At 40.7% G+C, this 26,501-nt stretch overlaps 1 protein-coding gene across 2 annotated transcripts in view; it reads right to left on the bottom strand.

Annotated features, from left to right (window-relative positions):
- IRAG2 (inositol 1,4,5-triphosphate receptor associated 2) overlaps positions 1-25,423 on the bottom strand; it is a 39,093-nt gene extending 13,670 nt beyond the window's left edge. For both annotated transcript variants that reach the window (XM_061472170.1, XM_061472169.1), the window contains exons 1-23: positions 24,778-25,423; positions 24,305-24,415; positions 23,389-23,569; positions 23,086-23,162; positions 22,911-22,989; positions 22,163-22,321; positions 20,879-20,996; positions 19,501-19,551; positions 18,256-18,333; positions 17,650-17,706; positions 15,381-15,440; positions 15,207-15,271; positions 14,999-15,098; positions 13,296-13,409; positions 12,834-12,935; positions 9,317-9,480; positions 7,720-7,834; positions 7,128-7,290; positions 4,864-4,925; positions 3,902-3,967; positions 2,805-2,913; positions 1,537-1,684; positions 637-718 (exon numbers count right to left, since the gene is read on the bottom strand). In XM_061472170.1, coding sequence (XP_061328154.1) covers positions 637-718; positions 1,537-1,684; positions 2,805-2,913; positions 3,902-3,967; positions 4,864-4,925; positions 7,128-7,290; positions 7,720-7,834; positions 9,317-9,480; positions 12,834-12,935; positions 13,296-13,409; positions 14,999-15,098; positions 15,207-15,271; positions 15,381-15,440; positions 17,650-17,706; positions 18,256-18,333; positions 19,501-19,551; positions 20,879-20,996; positions 22,163-22,321; positions 22,911-22,989; positions 23,086-23,162; positions 23,389-23,569; positions 24,305-24,415; positions 24,778-25,372 — 2,856 coding nt within the window. In that variant the 5' untranslated portion in view covers positions 25,373-25,423. The remainder of the gene's footprint in view (positions 1-636; positions 719-1,536; positions 1,685-2,804; positions 2,914-3,901; positions 3,968-4,863; positions 4,926-7,127; positions 7,291-7,719; positions 7,835-9,316; positions 9,481-12,833; positions 12,936-13,295; positions 13,410-14,998; positions 15,099-15,206; positions 15,272-15,380; positions 15,441-17,649; positions 17,707-18,255; positions 18,334-19,500; positions 19,552-20,878; positions 20,997-22,162; positions 22,322-22,910; positions 22,990-23,085; positions 23,163-23,388; positions 23,570-24,304; positions 24,416-24,777) is intronic.
- Between the last annotated feature and the right edge of the window lie 1,078 nt (positions 25,424-26,501).

The following is a 26,501-nucleotide window of genomic DNA, read 5'->3' on the forward strand; positions in this document are numbered from 1 at the left end:
CAGATTTCAGTAGCGAGTATTGTGGCACTGAGCACAGAGCACAGCTAGGTGTGCTGAGCTGCATGCAGCTCATCTTGCTGTTGCCATGAGAAAGCTCAAGCTGTAGATGCAGGATTCAATACAGCCGTGGAGACATATCTGAGCACATCAGCTGAAGGACAATTTTCATACAGCAAAGATGTCGGGTTTCAGCTGTTACATGGTAGCCGTGGGAGAAAGTGCAGAGAAAGGCAGCATTCACAGCTAACGCATCCTGTGGCTTCTTGCGGGTGGATAAGAAGAGTGAAATCACTCAGGCTTCCCTGGCAGAACCAAGTATTACTGCAGAAACAGCACTGTCTCAAGCCTGGAAACCACATTTAAAACACTCCCCCAGCTAAAAGCATGACCCAGATGCATGCGAACATTATGACATTTGGGTCTATAGTTATCTACAGTATTCTATAAGTGTGCCCAAATAGAAGGGACTACCCCATAGAGGACAAGATGTCACAGCACCCCGTTTACCGATGCCAGCTCCATTCACCTTGAGCAGTGCCAATTTATAGCTTCTCAATCTGGATCTGGGTCTGAGTAAGGCACTAAATGCGTGAAACCATTCAAAACCACGTCTCAGGCATTAGGGACAGCACTCACCTCAGTAACTGAAGAGTCCATCATGGTAATGGAAACAGGAAGGTCTGCATCAGTACAGTTACCAGCAGAGCATATTTTCCACCTAGCAATATATGTTATTTGCATATTGCCCAAACAACAGTGAGATATATTGCCCGTTTTCCTTAAGCACATAACAACTGAAGTCACCACTATCTGTATAGTCAGACAGCTGGTCTCCCAGAGAAAGGCAAATTCATCACTAACATCAATCTCTCCTCCCCCAAACAGCAAGAACCACCACCAGTCCTCCCAACCTCCTCCACACTGCTCAACTCTACAGAAAACCCATGGCAAAAGCTTCAAGAGCTGCTGAGTTTTGCTGCAGAGTGCCTGCCTGCATCTTCAGGATCATCCTCATCTTTTAAAATACTCACCGACAATAGTTAGCTAGATTTCATAATCCTAAGCAGTTCAATCTCTATTTAAAAGATCTAAGGAGGCAGCCTGATAAACAGAGCCATCAGAATTCCTGCTTTACACTCTGGAAAAAACTAATTGAGAGACCTAAAAGCCAACACGATTTTGACTCCTGAATAGGAGTCGAGTAGGAGTCAAATAGGAGTGAAAGGGAGTGTCAGTAGTGAGTTAAATACGGAAAATAAACACAAGAATGCCTACATCAAGCCTCATTTCTCCAGGATGAAATGGTAAGAACATCGCTGTATTGGCTGGTTTCAGTAAAAGCTTTCATAATTTGTTAATAGAAGCAAAGAGTTATCCCCACAACACCATTAGCTGATCACCAAGCATCCAGTATTTCCTATGAGATGCCTGCTGCTGGGGTCAGCATCTGCCGGGGATACACTTTTCCTTGGAACATACTAGGTCCCATGGACTCTCCCACCCTTCACCCCAAAGCGGTTATTCTGCCATCTTTACCTGTGCCCTACTGATGTCACATCTGAAGTGGACCTGTGTCCCGGATGGCAGCTTTCAAACACACAGCTGTCAGAGTTCTGTCTACAAGGCTGATCCCAGCTGTGCTCAGGAGGGTTATTTGCGCATGAGGTTTCCAAGTTCAGAGCATCTGTGAAGAGAGACATGTGAGGAGTGGTGGTCACATATCAGGTTTTAACTAAGCCTAAAAACACCAAGAAGCAAACCAACCAAGTACAGATTTATAATAAAGCTGCTTCCATCTCAGTACAAATGGGTTATCTGGCCCAGACATATTTTGTACATGGAGAGTCTGCAGCACCTGGGGACAGGGGTTTTCCATCAGTCAGGTTATAGATACTTCCGCATAGGACAGGTTTGTTGTGGTGAATTGTTTTGTGCAGCAGAAAGGGCTGGGAAATAGATTATTCTTTTTTTGTATCAATACTTGACCGGCGCAAGCTGAGAATACCTGCCTCGTTTGTGGCTGTATCGTGATAGTACAGCAAGTTGCAAGAACACTCCAAGCTGGCCCACTGAAACAGCCCTTGCAGTGTTTTTGTAAGGAACACATGCAGCTGATCAAGAGCTTCTTCCCTTTCTCCCAGGATGCTGTAGGACTATGCTTGAGTATTTTGTAGCATGTGTGAGGAGACACTCTGTCGTACGGGCTTACTTCTGGAAGGAATGCTTTGTCTATAAAATCCCAAAGGCACTCTGCAGTTCTATGGCCCTGCACTGCACATCTGTCAGCGGCTTTTAATACTTGTAAGGCTTGAGAGTCACAGGGAAGTACGAATATTTCATGAACACAGGAGAAATTCGCAAATACAATTATTTGAATCTCAGTAGCTATGGCACCTGTTCAAGTTTTTAAACCAGGACTGACCTCAGCTCAGTAGCAAAGTAGCAAGTCATCACTTGCTATCTCAGTTTGTGCCAGGCAGAATGAACAGGACGAACATAACTCAAGCCCTTTTGATCCAGACTGGCAAGCTTGTCAGGAAAACACTTGGATGTAGGATTTATACCAACGGTCCCTCAAGCTTTTGGGGTCTCCTGTTAGGCTGACAGCCAGCCACCTTTTCAGGCCCTTCATTGCAAGCATTATAAACACAGTTCAGCCCCCTGGATTACATGCAGAAACAGATGGATGACAGATATTGCACTCTCTATGGTGCATGGTGCATGTTTAGCACCATTGATGCTGTTCTATCAACCCTTTATATTTCAGGATTGAGGTGAAAATGGCCAACACCATCAGGTCTTACCTAGCAGAAGCGTACTATGCCAGTATGAAACATCCAAGGGCAGTATCCTTGGAAGTTCAGTGCCCAAGGTCAGTCCTTCACTCCACTGCCGCTTAGAGCGATGGAACTGCTAATGGAAAAATAGAAAGCAGTGCTGTTGTTCAGTCACACTGAATACATTAATGCCACCAACTTCCCTTCCCACCCCCCACACAGCTGCATCTGCATAATGTGATACTGACAGTTACACAAATACATCATCTGTTGTTTTTTTTGTCTAGAAAAGCTAACATCACATCCTTAATGGGCAGAACAGGTACAGGAAGAGGTAGAATAATTCAACTTCACATTTGCAAGAGGCATGTTGGCTGAAGCCAGGTCTAGAACGAAATACTACAAGACCAGGCACAATGAGCAGGACAAGAGAACCAAGAAAACCACCAACCAAACCCTGTAAAAAACCTAACCAAAACATCTGAAAAACCCACAAACCCTTTCAGCCAAGCCAACCACATGGACTGAGAAAGGGACCATTCCTCCAGCATCCAGCACCTGCTCCACAGGTGAGATCCTTCAGCAGGAGCGGAAAGGCAGCTTTTTGTCTTTTTGAAGACAAAGCACTGTCTCCACCATCCCCTGCCCCTGAATGCAGACCACTTCCTTGCAGTTTAGTGCTGAAGAAGGGTCACCTGAAGATGGGTAGGGGAAACTTCCGAGCAACACTTAGGAAGCTGCATTTGACCTAGTGTTGCTTAAGTGATGAAAACTAGTAAATAAATTGGAAGATATAGCCCCATCTTAAGCCTCTGATCCATCTCAGAATGCAATTTATCAAACACTTGTATTTTGTCACAACTATTCAGAAGCAACAGGAGACTGGTTTTGCAGTAAGGTTTGAGTATACTTTTGTATGTGTGTATACATGTGCATGCATATATACATAAGTATGTCTCTCAAATTATACTTAATGAATATTTAACTTGGCAGAGTTTCTCACAAGGAAAGTTAGTCATTTCCTTCAGGTCATAAAAAAAAAAAACAAACCAAACAAACCCAAACCCAACAAAACTAGTATCACATTTTAACATCTCAGCAATGGTCATAGACAGCACACTTACCTTCTTTTTTACCAGCTCAGTTGACGAGGACAGCACACTGTAGTCAGAATCTAACTCTGCACAGCACTGTTGCGATAGAGAAAGAGCTTATGGCAGGCAGCCATAGAGGAAAAAAGGTAAAAAAAATAGGAAGAACACTACTACTGATTAGGAACATAATAAGTTTTATCTTATTGAACTATTTCAGTTGTTGGGAAAATCAGGCAGTTTCCCCTTGCTACTTTCAGCCTTTATTTCTGCAGACTTTTACGCACAAACACAAGTTCTATTTGCATGCACCTGGTCAACAGTTTTCTTTCTGCTCTTATGGCCCTGTTACAGCCTAGGATACATTTCAAGATCCTCTGTTTGCCTTTATAAATACCTTGTTGTTCTATGTTATATCCAGACCGTTCAAACCTGAGCTGTCGCAATCCTTACCAGAGCTGGTTGGGAAAAAGAGTCTTCCCACAACATCTCCCCCTCCACCCCCTTCCAAACTTGAATAAAGTATTTTTGTTCAAAGCAAAGCACTCCAGAGTTATGTAATTTCCAATGTATTTTCAGAGGGGCACAGAAGTAAGAACTGTCTCACTGCCTATTCTAATGTCTGGATACTGAAATATATCTTATGAGATTTTAAATACTTGGTTGTTGAGATTGCCTGCGGAAGAGAGGGCTTATTGAGGGGATCAAATCACATCAATGCATCAGGGAAAACTTCCATCAGCCCTGTTTGATATGATCACCAATAACTGTTTACAGTGAAGACCACCACCACACCTGTAAGTTCCAGCCCATTTTTTCTCCCCAAAGATTGAAGGAGGAAAATAATGATGTGCCTTCAGTTATGTACATGTTAGAAGGGAAGAAATCTGATGCTGCCAAATTATTTGCAGCTCTTCTCAGCTGTAGAGGTCCTTCCACCAGAGCACCTCCTGTGCAAGCCTACCTTTTCGTCTCCCACCAAACAAGCATCGTACCTGACACAGCAACTCACAGAGTCTCCTTTGAAGCAGTTCCCATCTCAGCGCATTAGCAGTTGCTATGAAGAGACATTTACAAGTCTTACAGGGTTCCTTATAATCTGATAACAAGTGGTTGGATGTTTTGGCATCTTTAAACCTGACTACTCCCTATCACAAACTCATTGTTCTTTGCTTTACTTTAGTTTTATGTACAGCAATTTTTCACAGGAAAGAGAATTTTAAAAGTGCGTTTTGTTTTGAGTGTTCAACCCTACAGAAAACACTGGGCACTTTCTCTTCTTTGTGGTTGCTTTTCCTCTGGCTGTAAGTGGGAGAGCAATGCTTTCTCACATCATCAGCATAAAGGTGCGACAGCTCCCTGTGAAATGGACAATTCCATTACAGCTTATTGGAAGAAAAGCATTTGTCCTTCCAATTTGACATCCTGTACAGAAGTTTTAAAGTCAACAACTTAGAAACATTCTTTGTTCAAGTTTAGCAACGCCAGGGTGACTTCTACCATGACGTAAGTCTATCATATGTGGCTTTCAAGACTGTCAAGCTGTGGCTTTTATACCACAGCTAAATAATGTGTGGAGTGGTGGTGAAAGGAGATTTCATGAGCACTGTCACTTCAGTGCCCTGGCTGAGGCAGCTCTCAGTCTTGTTCGGATTTTTCACTGGATGAGGGCTGTAGCAATTAGTGGCAAGGCATGATTAGACATCTGAAACAGAAGGAGCTGGGCTAGGCTGACTTAGGTTAAGTTGTAGCTTCCTTGGCTAACAGGTTCCCTAATTTTTTGTCTCTTACCATGCAGGGGGGAAGAAGTAGGGGAACAGAGTGGGTGAGCCGGTGAGAAAGAGACCACAGCTCAGGCCTTTGGTCAGAAGTGACACTAGACCCATCTGGCTTTCTGCAGGAACCAATATAAAGTACTGTCCTCCCCCACTCCTCCCATCTCTGTTTGTTATCCCTGTTCTTTATAACATTTCACAACTTCCCTACATATGTACCACTTTATTTCTATTTATTTACAGAACAAGATTTCTGCAAACTACCTGGAGAATTTAAAGCCAGGGTCTTAGCCATTTTCAGGGTGGTGGTGTTATGGGGGAGTCTAAGGGTTTCTAAATTACCTATATCCCCCCCAAGCTTTTTTTGAGTTTAGTCCCTTCCACATGCCTGAAAGGAGTGGTTATCCCTCTTACAGTTGACTCTAACTCACTTTGCATAAGATCTTTATCTATTCAGAGCTGGAAAAATCGCACACTATTTCCATTGTTATGACTCTTGCTAAAACAAAAATAAGGCAACTCCACACTTTGGAGGAAGCAGTATGCATGAAAGCGGCATGAACACACACACAAACAATGCCAAAACACTGGTCAGAAGTCAGCAAACACAGTCTGGAGCTGTCTCTGCCCATCAGCGCAAAACATTTGTGCCTTAGAACCAAGACATAGGGTCCCATGTAATTTTTCCTACAAGGCAAACTGTAGTTTCACATAAAGTTGTTCACAATGCACATACGTTGAGCATCACTCACGTTACCCTGGACAATGCATGCAAACCTTAGATGGGCTTAATTCAGTCAATTTTTTTTCCTGTAAGCAAGTGATACGCACTCCTGAATTTGCAGGGAAAAAGCCATGTGCTGGAATCAAACTACTGCATTCTCTAATTGCCCAAACTTTTGGGGTGTTTATGTCAGCAAGTGAGCAAGAGGTAATATGAAGTTTCCATGGTTCTGTAGCAAAAGTTGTGTGTATATGATGCAATGACATGATTGCTTTCCACTAAAGAGAGCAATGTAGTACCATGCAGTTATTCAAAAATAGAAAGAAAAACCAAGCAGGATGCAGAACAAAACCATATCTTTTTGGTACAGGGAGCTAAGGAAAGAAGTATGATTTTGTTTGGAATAAGGTGGGATATTCGGGTGTGGGGACAGCACCTTTGATAAAGGAGTGCCAGTACCTCCCATGGAGTTACTAACCCTTTCCTCCTGGAATTGCAGATTTTGTTAGGAGGTTCTGCAGCTTTGGTCCAGCCCAACACCCACTCACTGGGATCCCACCTGACTCTCAGCCCAGATGCCATGGCTGCAGATGTCAAAGGAGAAAGGAAAAAAGAAAGAGAAAAACAAACAAAGACAGACTCCACAGAGCATTTTATCGGATGACCTGCAGATCAGCCCTATTACCCCTTGCCATAACTAAACCGTAAAAGATTCGCCCATGCAAGAGTGAAAGCTGGCACACCACCAGTAGTTACTCACTTTTCTGGTCTTCCACCTTTTCTTGAAGCAACTGGCAAGTGCTTGTTAAAGCTTCATTCACATCCTTGAGTTTCTGCTGCTCAGAAATGGCTTCCTCTAACTTGCATTTCAAGGATGCGGCTTCCTCACAAGCAGAGTGAAATGCTTCAACTTGATCCTTCGCCTAAGCAGAAACCAATATTTAAGAAAAAAGAAGGAAATAAAAAGGAGATAAAGCAGCCTGGCTAACACAAGGAGCCTCTACAGTTCATGTAAATGAAACCGAACTGCATCTGTTCTTTCTCAGGAAGTGATAAAGCTCCCTCTGAACTTCTGCATTTTTACACTGGGGTGGACTGTGTATGGAAGCTATTTTTGGGCTTTTTTTCTTTTCTTTTTTTTTTAAGCCACCACAAATATGCAATGCTGCCTCTTTCATCAGCAAACTGTTGTCACCACCCCCTCAAATTTTACTTCCTCTGCTGGTTCCACTTTTGCAGTGAGGCACTGCATTCTGAACATGCGATTTCCTTTCCGAAGGGCAGCGATGCATTGTACATAGCCTTTTGCATCTATTTGTTTCCTGTGTGGAAGGAACTAGAGCATCCCTTACCTGTTTGCTGACATCCTCAAGCTGCTTTGTAGCTTTTTGCAGCTCTAAACCAAGGGCTTCTGCCTGGCCAGCAGTTTCTTCTTGTAACTGTTTGACAGTTTCTATCTCGCGTTGCCTGCAGGGTGGAAGCACGCAAACCACAATCAGTTACTGACATTTTAGAGCAGGCATGCCCAGGAGATGACACATGCTCGTTGTCAAGACGAGCATTAAGAACCACATTCAGCTGTTACATGCCGCAATTCCCCAGGATCCAGCACCAGGGACCTGCTTCTTTCTAAGCACAATTCAACCCAGTAGGCAGATAAGGCTTTTGTACAGCGCTTCCAGAATTAGGAAAGGGATAGAGCTTTTCCCTGGTTTGTCTCCTGCAATTGCTGTGCCAGGCCCAGCCAGCTGCATATCAGCTCCTGGAATATCCAGAGAATTCTCAAAGAGCAAGATCTGGCAAGCAGATGCCACCAGGACCAGTATAAAGATGATGGGTTTCAAGGAACCCTTTCTTTTCCGTTGCCGAAACCTTTTGCCCATTTCTTCTCCAACTTACCTTCACACTTTTTTTTTTTCCTTCTTGCTACCACCACAAACAATTTTGAAGCAGAAAGGCAGCTTTAAGAAATAAAGCTATCAGTATTTTTATAAGCGCTTTCCTGAGTGAAGGCAGAGCATGTGGGAGGTCTACATTAACAACGTTAAGCAGAAGGTAAGTTAGGCAGAAGCGTAGTGTGAATGCTTCGTGTTAGCTCTCAGGGATGCAAAGCCCTAGGAAGCTGCTTACACCCCAAACCCAGGTAAAGGCGTATGTGTAAGAAGTTACATTTACTGTAGGATAGCAGAAGGCTGATACTATGCGTAAGCTTGTCCACAAGGACAGAAAATTCAGATTACTCGTTCTGGAAAAATACACAAACACCTCACAAAAACAAAAGAAAAAAAGAAAAAAAAAGAAAAAAAAAACAAAAAACCCAAACCCAAAACAACAAAACACCCTTGACTAGCTACTTCCTTGAATGTCTGAGGAGAGGGCTGGCAGGCAGTTTTACCCCTGCTGTCTTTTGCTGCCATATTTATCACATCAAAACTCATAGCTGGAGCCACGTGCCAATAAGCTAAAATTTAAGGTTATGCTTTCACATTTAATAACTTTTGAGGCTATACCCTTAAATAAACTGAAATGTTACATTGTCTGGCCTAGCAATTGTCTCCCAACACAATACCACCTGCAGAAGTGTATTTTACAGGTCTTGTGCTTCACGCAAAACCCAGCAGTTTAATGGTGGCACCTGCTAGATAAGCAGTGCCCTCTTGCTTTAGCTGCTCAGCCTGTAGTCTCCCTGGTGTTTTCAAAGACATCTCCAAGATCGTGTGTTAGCTCATACATAAACCTTAACTCCCACATAGTGTAAATGTTATGCTAGAATGAGATTAACTCTCCAGAACATCAGATAGTTTCCTCTGTGAAATGTCTTCAGAATTCAGTAAACTTTGTTCCACGAGACAAAAAAAACAACCAACCCCAAACCACCCCCCCTCCCCAAAAGGCTAGGCAAACAACAACAAACTGAAACCAGAAAGACACACTGCTTTGAAGGGGTACCTGGCAGAGAGCTCTTTCCTTAGGTGAAGTTGCTCCGTCTTGGTTCTCCTCAGGTTGGCTGCCATTCGAATAAAATCCTTATCTAGGGATTCTTTGTATTTTTCCAAGAGATGAAGTTTCTGGATCCAAAGGTGTCTTTTCTCTCCTAGTTCTTGCTTGAGAACCTATGGAATTTTGAAACTGAACTGCCATGTGATTAAATGAGGAGTAGAGCCAGGGAGTAAACCAGAACCATAGTGAGATAAGAACTGATTGCTTCACCATTTAGTATCATCACCTACATTCAACACTATCACCAGTAAAGACAGTGGATAACTGACAATATTTTGTCATCTGCTCACACAACATCTGGTTGTGATGGGGGGTGGGGGAACAGGGAGAGATATGGAAAAATACATGTTAATAAGGAAAAAATTATAAAGGAGAAAAGGGTGTTTGTGTTGTACAGAGCTGTTTTCTGCAGTCTAACAGGTTAGCAAAGCTACCTAAACTTCAAACCTGTGCCTTCCAACACCTGAATCCGATAGGATGTGGGGATACACAGGCCAGACTCCTGCCAAGTTTTAGTACTTTAAGACTTTAAGATGGAGCAATGCGTAAGTCTGCACAAGAAAACGCACACCTTCAGTATGATCAATTTGACAAATGGCTCCCACTTTTTTCACAAGGCTACTTTAAATCAAAAGCTATTCTCAGCCTGTCTTTCTAGGTAGATCTAGGGTGCACAGATACTTCTCTTCCTCTTTGTCCCTTGTAAAACAAATATACTGTTAGTAAGTATTTACGGTAAGCGTGGCAGAAGATTACATGGTACAGGAGGCAGTCTTAACTTACCCCAGAAAAACTCTGTCACAAGATCTGCAGATACAGCAATGGAAAACGGATTTCATAAGGAAGTTTTAATAATGACTATCTTGCAGGAAGCACTAAAATGGATAATTTAGACTTCTGTGACCATTTCCTCAAAGCACAACTAAGCCCACTGGCACCAATTTGAGTTTGTATTACAGCAAAATAAAACCCAACCAAACAATGGTAAATGCATATTTCAGTTTGAGTACATATCTAGCAGATGAAAAATGCCCAAGAGATGACCCCGTGACAAGGGCTTTCAGTTTTGCCTCTGATTTGTAGGAAGAAAAAGGGGAAGAGAGTAATAATGAGGTGTTAAGTAACATAGAATCCTCTCTAACTTGCAGTATAAAGTACTAAGAATGAAAAATCCAGTCCTCTTTGTCTGACTTTGTTCAACAGAACATGCAAAACAGTGAATTATAAAGAATGCTTAATGAAAAGTCAAAGGTCAGGTAAAAATGAGGTTCCTAATTCTGTGATTTTACATTAGTTCAAAGGGGAAAACATTAATTCTAGAACATGGGCTACATTATCTACTTGCTAGATAATGTTAGAGCCTAAAGCTGTTTGTGAGCCTCAAACAACGACAACAAAAAAAGCACATCCAGCGTCATGCTACAAGAAAATCCAGCTGCCAGAGCTAGATAGGTTTACTAGGATGACACGGAATGTGACCATATGCAAATGCCCATATCCTGAAGACGAGTTTCTCAGCCAAGGCAGGCAGCACTCACTCTTATAAATAACATGGTTTTGACACATAAGTGCCATCGGCTTAGCAGGGCACATATGACACAGTCTCATCTTCCAGCAGGAGAAAAGTGAAATAGTTTTTATGAGCACCATCTATGTATGCTTAAATATATGTATATATGCACAAAAACACAGACTTAAAATTTAGTCTATGAATAATATACTTTAAACATGCTTAAAAATATTAAACCCCAGCAGAACCTGTCCATAATATATTTCACAGGAAATGGTGGGGAAGTGTTTAGTCTTTAAGTGGGAATATGTAGTCCAAGATTCGATTCATTTGTCTACAAAAACTCTAAGGTTAGAAGAAGCTACTTTGAATTTTTCTTTTTCAGATCTACTGTTGTTCAGCTCCATCTATCATATTTCCCATATATCTGGGTTGATCTAGCTAGGTGAAGACAATACATTTGACATGAAGTCATTACCCATCCCTACAAGTCTCAGAAAGATGGGCCCTTTTATTTCTAAAGAATCTTGTTCTTTGATCCTCTGTTAATGTAGTTTTCAAATGCATTGCTATCTAGGAGCCAGAATAGTATTCATTTGCAGTGATCAACTCGAACACCCACACCAGAAGTTGTTAGCTTCATATGTTTAACAGGAATACAATCCCAACATGCAGGGTAAGTTAACAAGCATTTTTCAGCTATGACAGCTTTGAAGGACGAAGTTTTTAGTCGAGATCAAAGAGCTACAGCAATGCAGGAGCCGGAAGTTTCCTAGAGTCTACCCAAAGTTATACCAGGGTGAAGAGACAGAGACACTTGCACCTTCTCCAAAGGAAAGCTTTCAGGACTCCCATAAAAAAAGGAAAAAAAGCCCCAAACTTAAAGCTGGCTGCAGGACTGGATGGCTCCAATGATTGCTCATGCCTGCCCAGGAAAGACGAAGAGGGTCAACTACAGCATTTTGCAGCACTAGAGGAAAAGAATAGGTTTCTGCTTAAAAGCTAACAGTTTAAAGCAGCACATACTGTGATGCCACCTGCTATTACCCAAGTGGGATGAACCGAGTTTTTGCATCTATTAAGGAGCTGAAAGACAGCATCAATATACAGCTTGGTGGAGTTTTCCATAGCAGTGTTCCTAATAACAGATTAGCAAGAAGGGGCTGGTTAGAGAAAAAGCCTCATCTTGCGAGATACAAATTTCAGAACCTGTGCTGTTACACAGGAGGGAAGGAGGAAACAATACAAAGAGTTGAGCTGTGCCTGCAGACTGCTGCTATCACATAGGGAAGTTATTTTTGCTGGTTGCCTTGAGCAAAAGCCTTTACTCTGAAGCCTCACAAGAGGTATGAGTAAAAGTAAAAATACATTAGATTAAGTTGTAAAAGATGTTTTTGTAGGAACCTTTCCTGTGGAGCGTGTCCAGAAAAAACAGAATTCTCTGCCTTTCAAAAGAAAGCAAACACTATGAAGGTTTTGATTTGGAAGTCTGGTTATAAAGCTACCTCCATCCTCCCCAGTGGTGAAACCAGCTACTATTGTAGCCAGATGCAGAGCACAGTAGAAAATAGGTGCTCAAGGCACAGAGAAGCATGTAGTGGGAAGACAAGCTTCATAGCTCACACAGTGAGCATTGCCATCTGACCTCATTTTCATCCTCAAATTGACTTGCTTCATCTACCCTTTCCTTCAAGCATAGTTTTAAGAGTGAGCTCTTGCACAAGACGAGTCGGGAAAAACACAGTATTTAAGTGAAAAGCAATCTTCTCCTTCCTCCACCTCCTCACAAAAGAAGTTACAAAAGACTTCTCATCATACAGCCATCTCCAGCCCCCAAACGTACTGCTATGATCTCAAGTAATTAATATACATAGCAAGCAGCAGTTAGATACCGACCTCAAGCTTTTGCACAGCCCCACTATTTCATAAAATAGCTTTAGAGAAAGAGTTGCTTACCACAAGTTTTCTTTCCCAAACATGTTGCATGCTCACATCAGAATCTTTTACCCACTGTAAAGAAGCCATTATCAGCTCCTCTGCTTCAGAGGCTTCCTCTTGCTGAAAACCAAGAAAAAAAATCAAATCAAATGAAACCCCCAAACAACCACCCCTTCCCCCATAAAACCAACCAACCAAATAAGAACAAAAAAACCCAACCAACCAAACCCCAAACCATGGCATCTCCAGTACTAGTCTGACACAGCGTTGCCCAGAATTACCGAGGTTATAAGTGACAGTGTTAGCGTAGGTGCCAAGTGACACTGTTAGAGTGAGTATACCCCCCACTCCACTCCCAAAGCTGCTATTCTTAATTTTTCAAAAGGAGTAAACATGATCCAAGTATCAGTGCTAGCAGACATCTCAGTTAAAAGGCTGATAGAAGACCATATCCTTATTCACATGAGCTCTGTCACTGACCAGATTTCGCATGACAGTCTTAAATTTTTCTCCCCCATATTCAGGTCCCTGAAGTAAAACCAGCACTTCACGGTCCAGTGTTTCATCCAGGGCTGTCCGTTCAGTCTTGGTAATCTTTGAAGAGATGGAAGAGCCAGCTAGTTTATTTTGACATCTCCTTATTGCAAACCAGCATCAGTGACATTTAGACTTCTCTGAAGTACCCCTGTGTTGTATTTACCAGAAGGTCAGAGCTACTGAAACTTGAAACTTGTAAAAGCTTTTCATGTCATGGGGATTTAAAAAGAAAAAAGCAAGCCAGCCAAGCTGCCGAGTGATCCAATATAAATTTTCACATCAGGAGTAAGCAAGAGAAAGTCAATAATTAGTTATCTTTATTCAGAAGAGGCTTTACCAAGTGATGAACAAGCAGAGCCATTACTTGCTTTACAGGTGATTTGGTGGAATTGTGTCTCATTGCAACATTTGAGAAGCAAGCACAATGACTCACTGTGGTTACGGGGAGCTGCAGTAGGGGATTATACATTACTTTTGAAATGGAGCTGCTTAGCCAAGTATACCTCTCTTTTCCAGGCCTGTAGTTTTAGTCTATTAGTAGATTTTTTCTTTTCCTGTGGCAAATCTTAACTCTTTGCAAATGCACCACATGTAAAAACACAGGAGTCTTACAAGAAAAATCCCTGTGATAGCATATCTTGCATATCAGCTTGGCTACACAGCTTGCGTTTGAAGAGAAGACAGCACTGTCAGGAAGGATGGTACTCCATGGAATACCTTTAGGGAAACGGGCACAGAATAGCTCAGATAAAAATCTGAACCAAAACCACAGTGTACGTATAAATCGGTTTTGGGATTCTTTTCAGTTCTTCCCCATTGGAGTGCTGGAAAGCTCCAAGAACGATAAATTAGAGACCAAACTTCCAGTGTTATGTGAAGCTTGTCTGACCAAAAGCATAGTTCCCGGAAGTTACCAAACCACATGCCAGGTGTTCTGCAGAGGACATGGGGGACACTACAGCTCCAAACCGACAGGCTCAACTGCAGCGCTAAGGTTTTGTCAGCCTGTGCCAGACTCAGAAGGATGACTCCCCTGTCCTCCTCAGAGTTACTATTCAAAGACCTCATTGGGACAGTAATGTCCCCCCCAAGATCAGTCTCTACTGTATCTGCTGAAGAGCAAGGGAATGGTACCTACAGGCAGATGCTCATCAGAGTTCCTAAAGAATAAATTAGGTGAAGACTCTACAACCCTGTCAAGGCGATTACTCTAATGCTCAATTTTCCTTTTCACTACATTAGATCTCAAGGAAAATGAGGTTTCCCCTCCTGCAATTGAAAATCATTGCTCATATCTCATCTAGGCAGTAAAAGAAGAAAACAGACTGTTACTCCCTGCAACATAATAGCTTTTATATATTTGAAAACTCATGTGTTCTCCTACAAGTGTGCCAGCTACATGCATGACTCTAGCACTTCCAGATTTAAAGTCTCATTTTTTTTTTAGATCTCCAGGTGCTTTGTTTTTCTTTGTACTTTCTCCAACATACTTGGGACAATAACGTAACCTTCTCATTCTATGCTTGTCTAGTAGGAATAATAACTTTGAATTCCAAGGCTATCTAATGACCTACAGGGAATGAGCTTTGTTCTTCCCAACTGATGCAAGACCCTGGAATGATATTCAATAAAGATTTGAGTCATACCTCGGAAGACTGAGCAAGTTCCAGTTCACAGTGCAGTGAATTCGTCCCTTCAGGAATATTGCAGTTCAATTTGCACAACAATGGGAAATTCAACCCATTTCTAAAAGCAAGAAAAATAAATAAATAAATAAATAATAAGAAAAAAATGCATCTGCTCTTTTTGACCTGTGACAAACTGCACTTCCTGGGCCTTGTTTGCAATACTCACGAGATCAGCTCTTGCTGCATGTGCTGCATGTTCTCCAGTAGTTTATTCTTTTCTGTCCGCAAAGTCTAAAACATACATCAGACCTGGTTAGAGCATTAGTTTGTCATGCAGAATAAGCAAAGGATGTACATGCTTTCTCCTCTCATAATCAAAAAACTAAACTTGGTCCCCTACCTCTATTATTGAGGAACACTCCACAATGGTTAACTTCAGTTCTTTGATGTCCTGCTCTTTCTGTGGAGAAAAAAAGCCTTCAAATGACACAACCCAACAACTAGCACATTGAAGTGCATTTGTAACACTTACGGCTATGATGTATTGTAACCAGAATAACACTATACTCAATCCTGCATCACAGCAGTAAGCCATGCTATTTAGGTTTGAGCAGCAGCCTGATTACGTAACATAAAAATAGTTGCAGATTTTAAAGAATACAGTGAATTACTTTGCATACTGACTAACAAAGCACTTGGATGACCTTTTCTATGTAGCTCCTAAAATTAAAGAGACAGAAATTCTCTTTCCAGTTTCTACACTTTATTACTTACATGGTTTTTGTACCAGCATTAGCTTCTTAAGCTAAATGGAAGGACTCTGTGTTTAGCTGAAAAATTGGACTATGAACAAGAGTTTGAGTCCAACTGATCCTTAAATGGTTGCAATGTTCAGAGTTTATCCCCATTAGTTTTCATGATTAAAGACATAGGGCAAAACACTCAGATTAAACACCACCTAATGAAAGAGCTGATACAGAATATATCAACCCTCATGGTAAGACTGAGGAGTTAGTAAAAGTAGTAGCTTTCTTAGTATTCCAAACCAGCAATGGGCTTCATTCATATAATGCCATTACAATAGAAGATTGCACAGAGAAGTAGAGAATTTCTTAGAAAAAAAAGTAATTTCAAGTAAGAGCTCTGGTCCTCTCGCCCCTTTTATCTACAGTTCTTCCTACTCTTTATTTTTAAAAATAGTTGATGGTTTTGAAAGAGATGAAACACACAGAAAGCTAAACAGGAAAAGCAAGGTTATAAAACAAAGTTTCCAGCCTTAGTAGAGAAAACTGATGTATGGTGCTGAAGGTTTAAAATAAAATAAAATAATGCAAAACAAAACAAAACACCAGAACCCAATTAAAAAAAAATAATAAAAACAAACCAAAACCCCCAAAACAGCAACAAACAAACAAAAAACCAAAAAAAACCAACCCCCCACACAAACCCCCCAAAACCCCAAAGTGTTTTCTATCTTCATGTACCTTCTGCAGGCCTGGAAAAGAAAGGTTGGCATAATAACTTTCGATAACCAACAATCCTATCTATATACCTTTGTATAAAAAGGTATGAGAGGGCTTTTTCTAGCTTACAGGTAAGCCCTAATACCACAGATCCTAAAGCAACAATTCAGTTTGCCATACCAGTTTCTTCAAGATTATACAAAATGGTCACCTTTATCTACAAGAGCATGCAGTCTGCATTCAGAATTCCCATTTAGTCAATAAACTAGAGAAGCCTTTTTAAAATTAAAGGATACTAAGGAGGCCACAAATGTTTTGAATTATTCAAGGAGGGAGGAGTGAAAGCTATGTGAAAAACATACCAAAAAGAAAGAGTTAATTCATTTGTGCTCTTAAGCTGTTTTGGTTAAAAAAAAACAAAAAACAAAAAACAAAAACCAACAAAAAATAAAACCCTATTAAAAAACACTCTGGTACAAAATTGTTGACTGGATCACCCTAAAGTCAGGTTGTCACTTTTTGACTTCAGCTGCAAAATTGATTTTTACAAACAGCCCAATAGTCAAACATTTCATCAGCTGATTTACAACCTGTCCTGCTAAATAAAAATTCCATTAGCCTAGAAAGCTATGTCCATAATTCATGAATCCAGAGAATTCCAACACCCTTATGTGGTCTTATGTCTTTGCTTTCTAATAAAAAATACAAGTTTAAAACCAACACCAGAAATGTTTGGTCTTCAGCAAAGCCTAGGTAATTCTACTTCACTAATGAGAAAGGACAAATTTGCTTTTCCATTGGGCTCTAAATCAGTTTGGCACAAAATTTAAGCAATTGAAGTAAAACACAAAGGAAAGGATCTTCTGCAGGTACATTCTTTCATCAGGTGTTATAAGAAGTAGCCTGTAGCCTTTAGAAACTTCTGTATGCTTTTCTGAAGTTTGCAGTTTGTTTTGTTTTAATAAGTTGTGATTTTTTTCCTTTTTTAAACAAAATCAAAATCCTGCAACCTTTAATTATGCCAACTCATAACCAGGTCCTAAAGCAGTTCTCGCCTACTTTGAAGCAATTTATAGGATCAGGTTCTGTAGTGTGAGAACAGTAGAAATAAAAGTGCCACAGTGAAGACTATTGCCTTGCCTTTTTACAAAGCATCCCATAATCAGTATTTTCAGTCAAGACAATAATGAAGTAAGAGCAACTAACCTGGATCAAGCTTGCCTCTTTATTCACCACAGTGGTCTCATAGATATGCACTTGTATCTAAAGAATGAAAAGATCAAAAATACTTCCCGTCATTGGTATGCACTATAACACAAGTCTGTTCCTGTGTCCTACTTGAAAGGGACAAAGGTTATTAACATTCCTATTTTAGAAAAATCAGGTTCTGTGAGTACCTTGGATGGTGTTCTTCAAAGTTCAAATCTTGTACCCAGTTAAAAGTGAAAGCTTTCTCAGCTTTCACAGCCATATTTTTTTCCTCTTGTCTGTTCAGGGTAATAGTTTCAGCAAGATCAGCCAAAGCACAGCTTTCTGACAAACTTTCTCAAATAGTGGGGAAAAGGTTTTCTAAAAGGAAACCTTCTTTCCTTAAAGGAAATAATGGAACTGTGGACTGTTTATATCAACCCAGTTTTAAACATCCAGATGGCAACTTTCGTAGTCAAAGCTGTCACATTGTCTAATTGCACTACAGTTCTTTAACAAAGGCAGGCTCAGGGCTGTCTACCTTCCAGAAGCAGAAATTCTTCTCACTAGACACAAGTAATCTATAGGCTGTCCTTCTGTTCCTCCTAGAGTTGAAATGCTTACTTGAAGTTCTGCCGCATTTTTAGACAGCTCCAATATCTTCTTTTGAAGTCCATCAGTATCCATGCTGTTTCTAATGTTCTAAACAAGATAGAGTGTACAGGCACAGCTGAATTGATTGACAGTTTCTCCTTGAAGAAACTAGGCAAAATGATACCTCCACCCCCAAGGTGCTGCCTACTCTAAAGCACTACCAGTATTTATGCACATGCATTCTATGTGCCTGCACCACTGAAACTGTTTCTGCTCCTTTTCCCCTCATTTCTCTAGAGCACTGTTAAAAGAGAAAAACTTCAAGATGTGATTTACAAGCAGACCTAAAAAGCTAAGGAAAAGCTTTCAGGCCTGCAGCATGAGGATTATTTTAGGAAAGATGCAATTTAATAGCTATTTGGAATTACAAGCTTTTCAGAAAGCCTAATCTTGAGCATGATAAGCATGCAACGAACAATGACTACGATGTTGGCATCATAAGATCCCCAAATCCATTAAGTGCCTCTTTTCACTATTATGCATAATTTAACTTGTTTCTCTCTTTCATCCTAAATAGTCTAAGACATAGGCTGTAAGCAAGTATTAAAACATTTGATCACCTGATAAACTGGCTTATAAAACATTTACTTTAATGAAATAAAGTGGTGAATGGCTCTTCTCCAAACAAGAAAACACCAAACAGAGAAACAAAAGAAAAAAAAAAGGAAAAAAAAAACCAACAAAACCACAATCAACCAATAGCAATATATTCCCTACAAGCCTCATGTAGGTCCTTAGCCAGTGCCAATGGATCTATCCGCAAGTGGAGCCTTTGGTCACTATATAATTTTTTTGGAGTTACATTTCTATACAAGATTCCTTCTTTGTATCTTACAGGAAGGAAACAGAACTGAACATCAAAAAGTCTTCAGTGGAAATTGTTTCAATACAGTTATAATATTTACAGCTATGTTAACCAGAAATATTTTTAATTTGCCTATAAAGCTTTGAAAAAGAGGGAGAAAAGCAGCTGTTTGTCCCTGTCCCCATGCTTCTCCCAACCCTCATCCTTACTTACTCAGCAGATGGAAAGTCTGAAGCACAGTGCAGCTTCAAGATACAGAGTTTTATGATAAGTCATCCTTGTAAAATGAAAGATATCTTGATAACCTAATTAACATGTCAGGCTTCAAAGTATAATAAACATTTAATTCCTTAACAGTGAGCTTTTAGTTGGACAAGAACACGTACTTGCATAGTCATGATTTATTTTACCTCTTCCTGGAGAGAAGTAACTTTGATGATGAGAGACTGATTTTCTTTTTCCTGGTCAGGTTTATTAGAAGAAAAAGAAATACTTTGTTTTTAGCATGTCAAGTTCAATATTCAAAGCCAAACTAAGCCAGAGAACAATAGGCCACAAACGCCTCCAGAGCCCAACATGAAGTTGTGGTGTGGCATTCCTTTGCTTCAGAGAGCACAGCCAAAAGGGAAGTGGGGTTTGACACAGGCATTTCAAATCAGGGTAAAACTCAGACCACTAGGTGATATGAAGGAGGTGTTAAGACCAAAAAGAGGAAGTCTAGTTGCACTCATGCTTGAGTAAAGACAGAACTAGAAAGCCTATGTGCCACACTACACTTTTTTCATGTCGGACATGAAGCAATGTAGCAGTATCCCAGGCAGTGCTTCCACTGCACAGGGAACAGTAACTAAGGGAATTATAAGCACAACTACAAAGCTTCTAATAATATTTCTCTCTCCCACCCCTCCTCCTTCTCACAAGGTGAGTTATACATGTGATCTCAAAGCAGATCAATAATATACACACACTGCAGCAGGAAAGCACAAAAAAAAGTAAATCTTGTGTTCTTGCTTGGCATGGAAGCCTTTCTTATTTCTAATTGCCCACCATCAGCAGCACAGAGCACTGTGGAGCATCAATTTACAGCTGCACCCACACAGCAAAACATGGTGATGCCACTGCAGTGTGAACAACATGCGTGGCAGCAATGCAAACATATGCTCTCTGGAGAGCCTATACTTCGGTGGCTGGAAACACCTGCCAAAGCTGCAGTCACATCACCCCTGTTACCAGACTCCTTCACACCTCTTACAGTCAAGATGGGCTTTGATATTCAGACACCTTTTGTTCAATCCAGATGTTGTCATGTAGGCAGCTTGTGTTCTTTTAGACACACTAAGGTGTGCTGCCTGGCTTCCATCTGCCAGTCCAGAGTAGAAAGATTTCTCATAGCTTCTTCTTATACCTACCAACCCATATGGACATTGGCAATAACGTAGGGTGTTTTGGAAAAGTTGTGTGGACATCTGAACAAAATCTCTGTCTGCTGATTTTAGAAGTCACGTGAATTTCATGATGGCAGCACACGAGCTGTTGTCTTCAAGCATAATTATATGCAAGACTGGCCGTTAATTGTTTTATTAATTCCAATTGACACTAGTTTAAAGAAACTTCACATTGGTTTTGTAAAACTAATAAATCACATTTCAAAACACCCTCAAAAATTTCCAGTACCTACTGGCACAGAGGAGCTCATACTGCTGATTTTTACAGTTTGAGCAACCATGCTGTTGCTGCACTAAAGTATGAGATGCTGTACAATGTAAGCTAAGAAATAAGAGCACCTACTAGCTGTTTATTCTGCCAGAGAATCTGTTGTCTTTTCTCTTCCAACAGGTTCAGGTTGTTTTTTGCTTCTTCTAGTTCTTCTTCCAGCGATTTGGCTTTCAGCACGGAATGCTGGATGCTGCATGGGGAGACGGAAATCCAGAGAAACTTTAGTGAGTTACTATTGGTCATTAGATAGGCTTGAAATACCAAGAATAGTATTTTTAGAAGCCACCAGGGACTTCCTTTGGTACAGATATTTCACATAAGATCAACAGTCAAGTGCAAGCCTGTTGTTTTTGTCCAGCAAATAAACTCTCATGGACTTACCTTTTGTTTATCACCCCCTTCCACTCTCACAATAAGGGATAAAACCCCAGGCAAACATAGCATCCAAGATAGTGTGCTTTTGTTTGCATTCACCTACAACCTAGCTTGTTATAGTCAAATGTCAGTTTACCTGAGCACATAACCTCATCTTTAGAGCACTTCATTGTTAGCAGTTAAGGAAACCATTTCAGTTCAGTTTTCAAGGATAAGCACTGCATCATTTTCTTGTCCTGATCCGATACCCCAGTTTATATTTAACCAGTGTGCTGGTGGATATCTTTCCTGGCTAGCTCTAGACTGCAGAACATTCCTGAGAACATGGTACAACACGAGGGCATACATCCCCTGCCAGCTACCCTGCAGACTCCTGGCCTAAACTCCACAGAAGATACTGGGAATGATTTTGCAGGTCATGTAACTATATCACACTTGAATTAGTTAGGTCAGATTAGCATTATGAATTTATTCTAAATAAAGCCTTGTACTTGTGGCATTGATGGGTCCCCAGGCTGCAGCAATACTAAGCTAGTAAGAAAACTCACTTAGTTCCTCAAGGGACTAGCAAACCAGCTCTTAAATGCCCATTTCCCCTCTGCTTGTCAGCAAGCGTGTAGTCTGGGACTGGAATTCTTCCAGTGCTTAGCTGTTCTCTTAGTAATATCAAGCATTTAAAAAAATTATTATTCCTGCTTTGTTTCTTTGATTTTGCTTTACCCTAAGATTTTGCCTGTGTGCACTTGCAGCAACTTGTGCTGCAAGAGCCAGGCTGTAAGAGGAATGATATAAATGAATGATTTACAACACCTCCTGGTTCTTATAAAACCAGGAGTTATAGAGCAGAATAATCAAGTTGTTGGAAGTTGCTGCCATGAAGCACTGGTGAGGTTAAAAGCATGAAGCAAGGCTGGATCACTTGGAAAACAGGTCTGCTCATGGCCATTACACTGTAGACCTGGTGCCATCAGGGTCTCCCACCTTTTTATTTGTTGACGTAGATCCTCATTATCTGCCAATAGCTTATTGTTGGTCTCATCCACAGCTTCCAGTGTGAGCTTCAGCTTGCTGTTCTCCTCCTGAAGCTTCTGGTTGTTGTATTGCAGGTCCGCAACACAGATTATCAAGTCAGAAGTCTCCCTGTTCCAGAAACCAAACAAGGAAAGACTGAGAAAGGAGATTTGATCCAATTTAGACTGTCAAAAAATCCTGATGCTGTGCTGCACTGATAAGAGAGGCGAGAGGAGATCCCACAGAGGACTTGTAATGCTGCAGTGTACTGTGATTTGTTCTGCACTGAGATACAACATCAGATAAATTCTCTAATTCACCAGGAACCATTTTGGTTTTAAGTACTTTTTAATGCTCCTTGAAATCAAGATGTGCCACCAGATTTTCAGGAGATAATGTCTTCTAGTGTCACATAAACCTAGGAACTTAGGGAAGGTACTGTTTTAAAAAAGAAACACACGGCAAAACTCAGACCACAATGAATTAAAGAGGAAAATGGACACAGAAGAACCGACATAACAATAGGAAGAATTACCAGTGTGTTTTTAAGCCTGAGCAGAAGCTGTGAGGAAGCATGCGGTAGCAACAAGAGCATGCAACAGACACTAGAAACTCTACCAAGAAAGTTTTCTGTAACAGTAGTTCTCAGAAGTAGCTCTCAAGTATTTCAAAGCTCGGAGTAGGAACTTCTGAGAAGGAATTGCTTGAATGGACTTACATGTCTCCTCTAGACACATCACCTCCAAAGGCCTCCAAGCTTCCTGATGTAACATTCATCCGGAGAGTTGTCTTTTTTGCTGAAAGAAGCATGTGTGTGGGGGTGTTAGTTATAGATGGTATAGAGTGAGAAAATGGAGTTTTCCTGAATAAAACCACAATAAAAGGGTATGCACCTTCAGGGGTGGTTTTATACACTTTGGATTCCAGGTCTTCCATGCCTGCTGCTAGTTCCTCAGTGGCACCATCTTCCCTGAAAAAAAAAACAAAGAAGCATCAAGAATCACAAAATCAGTATAACACTGGATCGCTTACCAACTTTTTAGATCTGAAAGCTTTCAGCCAAAACCCACTCTGTGGTCACAGTGTTCTGATAACATCTTTGTTACAGAGTACAGAAGGCACAAGCCACAAGAGAATTTTCTCCTCTTCTGTTTTTACAGAAGCTTTTATGAGATAGATTGATAAAAAGCTATTACCATTTACTCTTACAGTCCTCAATCCACTCTTTCATGATGGCATGATAGGTTTCCAGGTCCATGGAGATGTCTTTCTGATCTGGGTCAAGCATGTTGCACAGCTCTTCAAGACCACTATCTTCCAACCCCCGACTGGTTGTATGTCTCAAATAATCAACTATCTTGGAAACTGCAACTTTTCCTAAAACAGATACAGATGTCCATGTGCCAGACTCTTACATCTAGTAGACAATTTTAAACAGTTGTAGAAGGGCAAGCTACCCATCCGCACTGGTGTGTATTCTGTTGCCTTCAAGAGCTGTAGATAAGCAACTGATCCCTGCAGTTCTTCCAGAAAGGAAGAGCTTTGGTTTATTTTATTTTTTTTTAAATACAGAAGTATGAAAATCCAGTTTATTCAATTTTTGGACTCCAGTTTAAGAACAAATTCAATACATTTACTATGCTACTATTTTTAGGTCTCTCAAACTGTGCAGACCCTGTGACTAACACTGTTTTAGTCTACAAGACAACTCCTTTCTCTACCATTTTAAGTCATGTTTGAGGTGGAAGTTAAAGGAATTCTCTCTTGCTCTGAGGTTTCCCAAAGTTCTATTTTCTAACAAGAAAAAACCTAAAAGAAATTACAGTCATTTCCAGTAAGGTTGATTGCTGGAAGCAGATTGTTCCTGTACTTCCTCTGCATTAAAATAAAGCAAAGATGAGCTGAGGATGAAGGGGACTGAGGGGGGAAGAGACAAGCACCATGCAAAAGAGGCACAGACATCTATTCTGCTTCTGCCACGCATACAGCCACTTGGCTAAGCGAACTAGTTACTCTATCACGTATCATGTCTTGGGAACCATAACACAAAGTGAACCGTGAAAATTTGTTGATAGAAGAACAAAACAGAGCAATGAAAAGTCACTGACAAACCTGTTTGGTCTACGTCACATGCATAGAAAATGGTCGTCAGTAGGTCTTCTTCACAAAACAAACTCGCATCATGCGTGGTGTCCGTTTTGTACTCCAGTGACTGCTTCCATCCTATGAAGGATATGTTTGTTATTGTCCATAGTGACTTTGATGCACAACAAAAAACACATCTAAACTCCTTTTTATATTAAAGGCAGACTAAATTAAAAGCCAAATCTCTTCTCCACAAAAAAGGAATTAGCAGATTTGAGTATTTGACTTGACTCATTACTTCCTCACTTTTTATATTCACATTAATAATTTATAGAGTAAATTTTAGATTTTAGTCAGCACTTTCTGTTGTCTTATTAAATCTGAATTATTCTAAAACATATTGTTACAAGTTTAAGTAGCAACTAAATGTCACCTATGTAGGTTGAGTGCTCAGCTGTCTAGGACTTTGGACTGGGAGTGTTTTTCCCCAGGATTTTTACCTCTTTCACTCAAAGATGACCTCTTTGGCACAGGAGATCGTTTCACAGCATTTTCTGACTTTTTATCAGGTGTAAAGTAATATAAATTTGGACTTGATGTGAGATACTTCTGCTCATGAGGCACATCTTTAGATTCAATATTTGATAAAGCAGACAGCTTGTTTTGAGTATTGGCCTCTCTGGATCTGAAGTAGGATGAAGAAGAGCTCTCAATGGCACATACTGGCATCCATGAGCTGCTGGATCTCTCTTTTCTTTTAAAGATTGAATATGTAGCATTTATAGGACTGGAGTCAGACATGTGATCAAGACAAGGTGACAGCAACTGCAGGTCTGCAGAGAAAATGCTGTCACAGCTGGGACTGATTAAGTGCAGATCAGGACTGTCATGACTTCTGAAAGTTCTTTTCTTCAGTAGTTCTTCTAGGTTTTTTTTGACATTGCTCTGCGGACTGTCAAAGTTTTGGGACTGAAACTTTGGTATCTGCAAAGCAGGGTTAGAGACGTGGTCCATCATTTGGATAGATTTGATCTTTCTGCATATACTGTCCACTGGGTTATGATGCCGTTTGTTAGCTCCAGGTTCTGAAGACATTATCAATTCCCCTCTCCTGCAAAATATCTGGAAAGAACAGGGACACGATACAAGAGTCAGGATGATCCACAAACACATGTTCCCTGAGCCAGTTTTCTGTTCAGCAGACTTGGAGCTTTGGTAGTAAGTGGTTTGAAAACCTTTGCTCCACATACCAGCTGTGACAGAAGCCTTCAATCCTGATATTTAGTTCTCCAGGGAACTAGAAGTCACATGGATTTGGAAAAGGTGGGGAAGAAACAAAGAAATACTTTCCAAAATCTCAATGCTTATTCTTAAATACAATAACCATGACAGGGATGGGGGAAAGCAGAGAGGGGAGGAACTAGAAAAACCCTGTGGAACTCCCTGCAACCTAGCAGCCGATTACCTTTTCAGATTAAAGGAAACACTAAGCAATATTACTCAGACCAATTTATCCCAAATTGGGCATTTCATTTTTATATGAAAGAAATGAATCTCCTCACACAACTTTTGTAACCATTACTTCCGATCACATCTGTGGCAGTTTTTATTTCACTGGTTCCATGTCTTTTTTTTTCCTCAGGTCTAACAGCAACAACTGTCCAGCTGTTTATTGCAGGTACCACCTACAGCTACAGACATCATCAGTTTCTGATCTCTTTTTGTGGCTTTGCACCCACAAGTTGGTTGAAGTATTTTGAGCCTGCCGCTTTCTTGAAATCATCTCGTGACGTGTTTCAGAAGGCAAGACAAATGTAGCTTACTTTCAGGAAAATATAAGTCTGTCTTTCTGGGGTTGCTCTTTGCAGGTGCTGGGGTGGGGAGGGAAAAGGAAGAGCAACAAGAGTTTTCACATTACACTGAGCCTACAAGGACAAAAATCAAAACCAAGTTGTGTCTTTTACCAGTTAGCCACAACTACAGCTCTCATGCCACCACACAGGCCATTGCCCAAGAAGCATCACCTACAGAGGCACATCACCCTATCTGGGTTTTTATTATCTGTCAGGCAATAATTAAAAAGGTGGGTAGGTGGGAAGGTAGGGGGGAGTGCGTGTGTGTGACCAAGGCATAGAAGGGTGCATTTAGCAGAAATAAAGCCACATTTCAAGTGAGACATTAATTTTTACTCTGCAATTTGCAACCACTACTGAACTGAGTAGTT

The sequence above is a fragment of the Pezoporus flaviventris genome, unplaced genomic scaffold, assembly GCF_033815535.1.
Source record: "Pezoporus flaviventris isolate CSIRO_AGI_PZ_B2104156 unplaced genomic scaffold, CSIRO_AGI_Pfla_v1 ptg000070l, whole genome shotgun sequence".
Classification (NCBI taxonomy): Eukaryota; Metazoa; Chordata; class Aves; order Psittaciformes; family Psittacidae; genus Pezoporus; species Pezoporus flaviventris.